The following is an 11,022-nucleotide window of genomic DNA, read 5'->3' as shown; positions in this document are numbered from 1 at the left end:
CAGCCAAGCAGAATACAGTAAGTGCCAAGAAAAGAAAAGAAAATCATCAACAATATCAAATGCCAACTAAAATGGAGGTGGCAGAAAAGTCCATGTAAGTTCAAGATTTAATGCAGGAAGGATTGAGTAACTTCTAGCTTGTGGAAGATGGTCTACTGCATTAGGCCTCCTGCACACGACCGTAGGAGTCCCGTTGCCGCATTGCGGACCGCATTTGCACAGCCACAATACACGGGCACCGTTCCATGTGCATTCCGCATTCACTTCAACAGGTCCGCAAATCTGGAGATGCGGAATGGAACCCTACGGAAGCACTACGCTTCCGTGGGGTTTCGTCCCGTACTTCCGTTCTGCAAAAAGATAGAACATGTCCTATCTTTTTGCGGAACGGCTAGATTGCGGACCCATTAAAATGAATGGGTCCGCGATCCGCTGCAGCTGCCCCACAGTCGGTGTTCATGCATTTCGGCCCGCATTTGGTGGGCCGCAGCACGGCCACGGGGCACACACGTTCGTGTGCAGGAGGCCTTATGGTGATGCCTGAAGGGGATCGGGGGATGTCCTGATCCATGAACCCTTGCAGGACCAGACACAGTGGTATCTGATTCACTACACTGACAGCACTGGGGGTAGCTAATCTCATAGCACAACATTCAGTCGCCTCCGTATAAGAAAATACTAACTTTTTTTCCACAACAGCAGGATTAGTGCGAAGACCAGTGGCTCAGTCACTGCTTCACGAGACTAAACTATAAGATCTCTGTACATTTACATCTAGCACATGACTTGCTCTGAAGTCATTGTCACATATAGCCTTGCAGGGGAGTTACTTTATAAAAGTCATCATCCTGTGGGGAGGGTAAGAAGCCCTGTATCTTACCTGGTCACCAACCTAAGGTTCAGCTAAACAAAACCAGCCCGAAACAAGACAAACATGGTAGAAGCCCCAAGAGAAAGAGATTGCATCCCTTTCTACTGATCAGGCCAGCTATAAATAAGTCACTGTAAAGCTGTATGTACTTCTCCCCGGTCTCAAGTCTCTTTACTTAGGGTACCTAACCTTCCATGGGTTAGCTGAAATGTTTGCATCATCTCCCTAGGTGATGTCAGAAAGGTCTTTGATGCAGGCCTGGCATTTAGTCCATATGCAGCGCCTGTATCGTCCATTGCTTAGCAAGTTAAGGAGGTCAGAGGGTCTCAGGTGCACACTGTTCATTAGCCTCTACTCGTGAACATCCCAGATCTCAGACAGTAGAGGTGGCAGTTTTTTATCCTGAAGACGGAGGGCAAAAACCTGTTCTGAGTGCACGCTGCTGAGGGTGCGCAGGCTGACCAACTTCATTAACATACGAGGAAACATCAGGTGATCCTGGGGAAGAAACGGGAAAAAATGAGTTAGAGGGACTCGATAAGTGCCAAATGATCAAATATGGATCATTGAATCGTTGTAGAAGTATACAGAATGTATGATTAAAGGGGTTTTCCGAGACTTTAATACTGATGACCTATCCTCCGCAGTACTCACAGGAGCGCTCAAACAACCCTGACCGATCAGATACTGATGGCCTATACAGAGAAAGGTCATCAGAATTAAAATCTCAAAAAACCCTTTTAAGGATAGAGCGCCTAAAGGAAGCACTCCCAAAAATTTTAAATAGCAGTGAAGTCATTTCTTTTTTTAGTGGTGACTGTTTGTGAGTGATCCACTCCCTTCTGTTCCTCAGCTGTGTCAAGTGACTGACACTGACTCTCCAAATGACGTGTTGTGTGTGGACAGGAAGTCCGTTTCTCTATTCAAGTGAATGCCTCAATGTGGGTTTCATAGGAATTTGACTGACTGTCCACACAACACGTGTGTCAGTTGGATAGTCGAGTGTCAGTCACACAACACAGTTGAGGACCAGAAGGGAGTGGATAACTCACAAATACAGTCACCATTAAAAGGCATCTGTAACCAGTGAACTATCTATCCAACTGCATAGACACATAGCTGTGGTCCGTCCACCTGATTAAAACGCTGTTTTTCTTTTGTTGATCTGAGGTTCAGTTCCCGAGTTACGATATTTTTACTTAATATGCAAATTAGGCCTTTGGTGCAATGAGGCAGTTACCATTGCTCTTGTTGCACCCAAACTCCACTCATTTCTGTGGTCAAAGCAGCAAGGAACGGGCTAACCACAAAAGCGGGCTGAGTTTGGGTGCCTCAAAAGAAACAGCGACACCCTCATTGCACCGAAGACCTCATTTGCATATTAAGTAAAAGTATCATAACTCCTGAATGAAGCCTCGGAACAAAAATAAAAATTAGTGTTTAAAGGGACTCTGTCACCACTTTCTAAACCCCCTTTTAAAAGTATTGTCATCTCCATGGCGCCCCTGTGATTACAAAGGTGTTGTTAGAAGATAAATTCGCCGTCTCCTTTTGATAAAAAGAGCTTTTATCTAACCTGTCAATCTTCTTGATAAGGTGCCCAGGGCGTTTCTGTCGGTCTCAAGCTGCCGCCCGCCGCCGCCGCTGTTGGTGCCCAGCTCCTCCCCTGATGCTTTCAGCGCCGCCTGAATGTAATGAAATACGCCTCCGGCTCTCGCTCAGTGCCCCCTCCTCCTTTTCAAAGATCCCGCGCGTGCGCACAGGCCTGTGCCTGATGCGCCCGTGCGGACATTTACAATCAGCCTCATTGAGCGAAGTGCGCATGCGCGCACTTCGCTCAACCTCCTCATCAGACGAGCACTGCAGCCGGCCGGCTGCAGTGCTCGTCTGATGAGGAGGTTGAGCGAAGTGCGCGCATGCGCACTTCGCTCAATGAGGCTGATTGTAAATGTCCGCACGGGCGCATCAGGCACAGGCCTGTGCGCACGCGCGGGATCTTTGAAAAGGAGGAGGGGGCACTGAGCGAGAGCCGGAGGCGTATTTCATTACATTCAGGCGGCGCTGAAAGCATCAGGGGAGGAGCTGGGCACCAACAGCGGCGGCGGCGGGCGGCAGCTTGAGACCGACAGAAACGCCCTGGGCACCTTATCAAGAAGATTGACAGGTTAGATAAAAGCTCTTTTTATCAAAAGGAGACGGCGAATTTATCTTCTAACAACACCTTTGTAATCACAGGGGCGCCATGGAGATGACAATACTTTTAAAAGGGGGGGTTAGAAAGTGGTGACAGAGTCCCTTTAAGTCAGGTGAACCGGATTGTCTAGGCAAACAGATGGATACGGAGGTTGCTGGTGACAGATTCCCTTTCAGAAACTTTCTTTCACCACTATTTACATCATGTACCTTTCAAAGTGGCTTGAGAATAACATTTAGCGGCAGGGGACTCCGGCAAGCTGTTCTGGCAGGTGAACAGCCTGTCGGATCCGTCCTGCCGCTAGTTCACGTGTGCCCCTGGAATGCCGTTGCGTCCCCATTGACTATAATCGGGGTGGGGGCGGAGTTCCGGTGGCAGCACGGCAGCGCACGCCGAGAGGCAGCAGGACTAAAAGTACTGCATGCTGCTATACGGAACACCACAATTTATTACATACCAGCAGAAAAACGCAGCTTTGCACGGGTATATTTCCTTTAATGTTTCTGTGTGTCGTTAAAAGATATACAGTATCCCCCATAACAGTGACCTCCACAGTGCCCGCCCCTTCAACAGTGACCTCCACAGTGCCCGCCCCTTCAACAGTGACCTCCACATGGTGTGAATTACCACCAACACCGCAAGGTGACTTATTGCTTGTTTTATCACTTGCCTAAAGTGTGAATAAAACACTGAACTGTTTGATCCAAAGAACTTGTTGTTGCCTCCTGTACTGCATCCGGTAAAACCTACACAGACCTCTACCATATATACTTTGACGTGCACAAGACATACAGTGCGATCTGAAACTTATGTATTCTAGCTAGTAAAAACACATGAATTTTCAAATGGCTGGCACAAGGTTGGCATCCATGTGTTGTCTGTTTTTCTCACGCACCCATACCTTGAAGGGCATGTGCCATGAAAACCAGAGCTGGGCGGTGCAAGCCATCTGGTCCACTGACTATAATGGGCCAGTGTTCAGTCAAGGTTCTGTCCATCCTACACTCAGATGTGCACATGGCCTGTCTGAACCATACAACCATAGTCTCAGACCTCTCACAAAGAGATGGTGCTACAGAAGTAAATTACTCCACTCACTGAAAAAATAGCCTCTCTCTCTCAAAAGAGAACACCACTGCCACCTGGAGGCCATGATGTGGAAACACTCCCTAGATATCAGAAACCACTTAAAGGTTTGTTTCATCCCCAACTTATTTCCTTGTAAGAGTATCCGAAATATTTTTACCATCTCCAGTTGGACATGAGACCCTGGAGAGAAAAATACAACTTCTGGTTCACAAGGAGGAAGACATCATGAGTGAAGTTAGTCTCTGTAAAATATTAGTCTCCATATCTACCTGAGGTCGCTTGATGCGGGTATAGGAATGCAGAGCTTCCACGTAAGGTAACTGGAGGTTTTCCACAAGCTGATGGTTCTGCACATTTGGCCGATCAGCAGAGAAGATGTTTATCGCTATTAGGAGGGCATATTCTGCATCGTCCAGCTGCATCTGCCTCATGCCACGTGAAAACTCAAAGATGGGGTTTATAAATTCCACCTGTAACCCTGAGGACAAGACCAAGCAAAAAACAAAACAAAAAAAAGTAAACGTCAGCATTTGGGAAGTGTTAGGGAGCTCGAGCTGCCCCCAATTGTCACCTGCAGTATCATGTACAAGACCCCAGGTGGTTCATGACAGTCCTGCTTGGTTACCAGGTAATCATGGCCAGTACAGGTCTCAGCTTAGGATCTCATTAACAGAGGCATTCAGGTAAGTGAAACTTTAGGGATAGGTAGAGCTCAATGATTTCACCACCTGCTACTGATGCTTGGTATTGGCCATTTGGATCCTTGCCCTCAAGCAGTGATATCACATCCTATCTTAGGCAAATACGGTCACATCTGTCTGTAAACTGAAGAAATGGAAGGGGTCATCAACCAATGTGATCGTGTAGTCCCTTTCATCAAGGAAAAAAGTCAAGCAAAAAGTGAAGCAGTTGGTTTGGGTACCAATCCTACCACCCACATTGTAGATGAAAACCACCACCATTTAGCTGTAGCCTAAGGGTCCGTTCAGTGTGTATACCGGAGGTATATTTCGGGAGGACTTTTGATGTACACCTCCAATGTCTGCCACTGCACTCGGTATCTGTAAGCCCATAGGTTCCAGTGTTTAAAAAAGAAACGCACACTGCAAGGTGTACGGAATAGGGCAGAAGGCTATGCTATTCCATTCAACAGAAAAAGATGTATACCGATGGAAGCTGAAAGGACATAGGCTTCCACGCAACCTCTGACGCTGTGCGACACTTGCCTTATGGAGGTAGTATGGTTACAGTTAGGAGCCAAATCGTGTCCTGAAGAAATAAGATGCTTGCTTTCCCTTCAGGCCACAATCTATAAAATGGGACTTTTTTTTTATTTTTATCAAAGTTGCCCCAAAACTGACTTAAAGGGGTTGCCCCATGAATAAATGCCAATTTTTTTGTTACAGTATGCAAAACAAAAACACTTTTTTTTAACTGGAATAATTTAAAATAAAATGCTTCTGTGTGTAGACATTGCTCCATATACTTGCTATAGTGCCCCCTGCTGTTCTCTTGATTCCCTTAGAACAGCAATCCCGAACCCATAACGAGCCACATTCTATACTTGCTCAAATGATATGAGCAAGTGTAGGAGACGAGCCTGTGGCTGCTGTGCTATGGCTAATGGCAGGACGCAGGAGCCACTGGCTCCCTACCCTGCTGGTTACGCTCATGGGCCTGAGGCCGATGAAGGCAGTCATGAAATTATGACATGATCGTGACTGCCTGCGCCTGATCTCATGCACACATGAAGTCCTCAGCATGCCTGCGCCAAGACGCAGGTGGTCTTTTTTTCATGCATGCCTGAGTGGAGAAACAGGCAACTCAGGCTGCAGGCACTGTGCGCGCGTGGGGGGTTACTATATGTACTGGGGGCACTGCAGGGGCCATTATAACTATTGGGGGCACTACAGTGGACATTATAATTACTAGGGGCACTATATGGGACATTATAACTACTAAAGGCCATTATATCTACTGGTGGTACTGAAAAGGGGATTTTAAGGGCTCTTTCACACGAGCAGATGCCGTGCGGGTAATCCGCTGCGTGAAAGAGAGCCAAGCCCCATTCCGGACAGCAGAGACACAGAGCATTAACATGACTGATAATGCTCTGTGCCCTTTTTACTACAAAATCACGGTGACAACTTTATCTCGCTGTGATTTTGTAGTAAAAAGATCACAGAGAGGCACAGAGCATTATCAATTATGTTACTGCTCCGTGTCTCTGCTGTCCAGAGTGGGGCTTGGCATTCCTTCACGCAGCGGATTACCCGCACAGCATCCACTCGTGTGAAAGAGCCCTAACTGGGAGCACTATAGGGGACATTACTAATAAAGGCACTACAGGAGGAAACTGGATATTAAAATCTGAATATAACCCACATGACAGATATACACATGCAGTCACCCAGGTGTGGACAACTGTCCCCAAATATAATCCTGATTTTGTAAGACCAGCAGAAAATATGCAGCGTCAGGTCTCCCACTGAACTGATTCACTGCTATTTGGAACCATTTTCAGGCATTTCCTATTGGTTATATGGATTTGTGTTAAATGTAGTTCACAACCATCTCTCTGCTCTGTATGTGGCTCTCAAGGTAAGAAAAGTTGGGGACCACTGCCAGCAATCACTCTAGAAGTGGCTTCTTTCACCGGCACTTGACACAATAGGTCGACATTCTGAGGGGGAATATAAGAACAACCGGGCTGCCATAACAAGTACGAAACAGCAGCTGAATTTTCTTTTTACTTGGTTCCAATTGAAAACTTTAACACAAGTCTGACCTGCGGAGGTCCAGAAGCTGATAGCCCCAAAGTTCCTAAGAACGTGTGCGCATTTATTCTTCATTGGAATGTATAGGAGCAATTTCATTAGACGTTTTCCGTAAATCCCAATGATTTCAATAAAAAATGACGTGTGACCATTTCGCAGTCAGGTGTGCAAGGACCTGTTCACAGAAAAGTGGGGCCTAGTAGCCGAACCAATCTCAATCAAGTCATTAAGCAATTTCGATATCAAGGCCCTAATAAGGACACTAAACTGCAACCATCATATGCTATGGGATTTTCTGAATACAGAGACCATAATGCAGGTATGGCCAACCTGCGGCTCTCCAGCTGTTGCAAAACTACAACTCCCCACATGCCCAGACTGCCTACAGCTATCAGCAGGGCATGGTGGGAATTGTACTCTGTATGCTACCGCATGGTACCTCTGCATGTGCCCCGTCTTCCCCTAGGAATAATGCATCACATAGAATCGACAGGAAACCGTATATTAAAATCAAAGTCCACAGCAAGCCAAGGGCACAATATTATGGATATGTACATACAGATTCCAAGTAGGGCAATGTGAATGAGAAACCGTATACAACTCACCTGCTCGGTGGAAGTCATCCTTGCTGTATGTGAAGTCTTTCAGGAAGGTTATACATTCGGTCTCATGATTGTAACGCCTCGCTGTCTCCAACAACATGATCTGTTGATGAATAAAAGCAGGATGCTGAGGAGGAATGGTCTACACGTGTATCCAAAACTGCTGGGAAACTACAAGTCCCAGCATATCACATTAAATAATACCATGCATGCCCTCTCCAATGTCTGATCGCTAGGAATAGTAACCCGTGTTAACATCACATAGCACTTTGTAATATATTTATAGGGTTGTCCGAGTCATTAAAAATGTCCCCCAAGGCAGTAATTGTGCTAAAATTATAGAAGAATGTATACTCGCCTAATTAAGGCTCCCACCGATTCCAGTGCTGCAGCTACGATGTCATGTTCTTGGCTGCAGCGATGGGATGCCCACAGCCTTATTGGTATACAGATATACTGGCTGCAGCAGTCATGTGGAGAGTATAAGGGCATGTCATCGCTCCGGCCAAGCAAACAAAGCCTGTGGGGGAGAATCAAGGGCACCACTTGCAGTGGAAGGGCATAAAACTCCATTAGGCTTATACAGGGATCTGGTGCCCCATTCACCTCCACATATTCGGGGCAATGAGAAGTCTTTAAAGAGGGTTTCCAGGACTTTTTGTTCCTTTACATCCCCCCCTCCCAGAAAGTCCCTTTAAGTCTCATAACCAATAGAATAGGATAATATGAGGAGTAGAGGGTTATCAGTTGAACTCATGGTGGCTGTGGGTTTTTAGAATTCTTTATCTAGACCGGTTATTTCAGGTGACTTACAATCCATCATACAAAACGCACACTGGCCATATTCTTTGAGAAGACCATCCCTCTTGAAAACCATTCTTCATTGCAATTAAAGGCAACTGCCTCAACTTTCACCAGCTGACTTGTAGACGTTTTTTTACCTCAATGGTGGATGCTTTAAGAAGCGCTATCTGATCCTCTCGAGATAGCTCCAAAAAACCTGGGACTTGTTTGGCAAAATCCACAATCTCTTGCACAGAGATGATGGCAAGCTCTGTAAAGTGAGCAAAGCGCTGTTGGCGGGCTTCCCTGCTATTGGGGTCGTTTGCAAGAGGCCATGGCTGAAAAGGAAGAAGAGGAGAGATTGTGAGGATAAAGTCCTTAGGAGGCACAAAGAGCATAAGCTATAAATGTGAGAGGAAAGGAAAGTGCTGAATCGGCTACACGGGGGAAATGAGGATATGAAATTGATGTCTGTGAGCCGTGCTGTCATCTAACAAAAGTCACAAAAGGCAACATACAGCGTCTGAGCCATTACAACAGGAATTGCACCCATTTTTTCAGTATTAAACAGGAAGTACAGCTGTGTACAGCATATGCATGCAGCGAGTAAGGGGCATTTCTAAACCATCGGCACTGGAGTCCAATAGTTTAATAAGCCTAATTTATGGTTACTTTCAGGTCTGCTCGCCTGCTTCCTGTGGAGTGTCTCGTCCATTAGCGGCCTCCACTTACACTGGGGACAAACTGCGCATGCACCAGTGTAAATGGAGGGAATGTCCATGAAATCCATGGAGAGGGTAGGTCCTCTAGAGAGAAACCAAAGAACTCCATAGGTGCTCTCCTCTGTGGTTCATACAGGAGGACTCCCCAGGCTAAAAAGTCAAACTTCTGCAAAAGATGTTTAAACAGGTTATGTAAACCAACTGAGAATCATAGGTTGCTCAGCGAAGTAATTCCCAGAAGGATAGAAAGTGCAAAGACTTGTTAGGGATCCTACCGTTACTTTGGGCTGATCACTAAAGGACCGCTTGTTGCATTGTTGCTGTGCGGAGACAAGTTGCTGGATCATTACTTCTTGCTGTGGTGTTAGCTGTACAACATCCTGAGTGACCACCAATGGACTGGGTGGAATTAAAACTGCAGAGGATCGAACCACATCTTCCTCTTGTTGCTGTTTCTTGATCTTTTTACTTCGGATCTGCTCTTCAGAAAGCACACCTGACAGAACGATGAGAGAGATAACATGAATGCATGATCAGTCGTCAGTTACTAAAAAATTTCAGCCAAGGTAGCATTTATAACATCCAAGCCCATTCCACCTCCTGCTGCTTCCAACAAAAACATCTCCCGCATCCACACATTTCTCACCCAGTAGTCAGCATAAATGCTTGTACATGCCATTATCATCTCCTGCAACATCCTCCTCTGTGGCCTCCCATCTAGCACTCTCGCACCCCTCAAATCTAGTCTCAACTCTGCTGCCCGACTAATCCACCTCTCCCTCTTTTATCGGTAAGTCCCTTCAATGGCTCCCTAATGCCCAGAGAATACAGTACAAAACATTTACTACGATATACAAGGCCGTCCCCAACCTGTCCCCTCCATACATCCGTGACCTGATCTCCCCATACCTTCCCACAAGCAATCTCAGATCTTCACAAAACCTCATTCTCTACTCTCCTCTTGTCTGCTCTTCCCACAATTGTCTTCAAGATTTCTCCCTGGCATCCCCCATACTCTGGAACTCTCTACCCCAACATATATTACCAAAAGTCTACAACCTACAGTAACCCTGATGTTGCTATACCGCTGTACAACCAGCTTTACCCCCATCCCTTGTAGATTGTAAGCCTTCACAGGCAGGGTCCTCTCTCCTTCCGTACCAGTTTGTAACTCGTCGTATTCATGCTTTCCCTTTACTATGTATGTACACCTCTTTTCATATGTACAGCACCATGGAATGAATGACGTTTTAATAATATATAATAATCATAATATACTATCCTATTTTTATCCCCCACCACTTCGTACTTCTGCTTTTCCAATTCTCCCTGCATGCTGTGTTTGGCTTCAGCGATGATGTACCTATATGCTCCACATGACCACTGCAGCCAGTCACTGACCTCAGCAATCATGTGACAAACACTACTGAGGCCATGGACTGGCTGCAGAGGAGTTTGTGGTATATGGGCATGTTACTGCTGCAGCGGCAGAGGATTGGAGAGGCAGTGCTGAAGGCGGCAGGGGATAAAATAGTCATTTCATCACAAATGCTGACTATTTTAATAACTCAGACAACCTGACTGTACAAACGTCTGGCAGGACTAAGAATAACAAAGGAAAAGAGGAAGGAACTGCAACAGATGAAAGCTGTGAAGAGTAAATGGCTCTGTCAAAGTAAAAAGCAACACAGACCGAATGCTCCTGTTAGCAGATTTCTGCTATTGTTTTTAGCGTAGACAATCCTCCGTGAGCCGGCCTGCGCTCATGTTTAATGGTCTGAAGTAAACCCTTGTTATAGGACAGAGGAATGTCTAGACTGGATACAACTCCGCTGTGAATTATTAGGTCTGTACGGATTCTCAGCTTTTGCATCTCAAGAATGCTTCCATTCACTGACAGCAAAGTGATTATGAAGCGGTGAGGAAATGAAACAAAGAATAAATTACATGCCAGAGTTTTTCATTATACAAAGGTTAAATGGGT

The 11,022-nt window shown here is 45.9% G+C and overlaps 1 protein-coding gene across 2 annotated transcripts in view; it reads right to left on the bottom strand.

The window, feature by feature from the left end:
• Positions 1-324: 324 nt before the first annotated feature.
• Positions 325-11,022, bottom strand: part of LOC121002241 (oxysterols receptor LXR-beta-like) — a 60,322-nt gene continuing 49,624 nt past the window's right edge. For both annotated transcript variants that reach the window (XM_040433612.1, XM_040433619.1), the window contains exons 7-11: positions 9,314-9,534; positions 8,475-8,654; positions 7,537-7,636; positions 4,424-4,632; positions 325-1,369 (exon numbers count right to left, since the gene is read on the bottom strand). In XM_040433612.1, the coding sequence (XP_040289546.1) occupies positions 1,223-1,369; positions 4,424-4,632; positions 7,537-7,636; positions 8,475-8,654; positions 9,314-9,534 (857 nt within the window). In that variant the 3' untranslated portion in view covers positions 325-1,222. The remainder of the gene's footprint in view (positions 1,370-4,423; positions 4,633-7,536; positions 7,637-8,474; positions 8,655-9,313; positions 9,535-11,022) is intronic.

Source organism: Bufo bufo, chromosome 1 (genome assembly GCF_905171765.1).
Source record: "Bufo bufo chromosome 1, aBufBuf1.1, whole genome shotgun sequence".
In the NCBI taxonomy this organism is placed as follows: Eukaryota; Metazoa; Chordata; class Amphibia; order Anura; family Bufonidae; genus Bufo; species Bufo bufo.
Note: the sequence above shows the minus strand (reverse complement) of the source record. Positions and strands in the feature narration are given on the sequence as shown.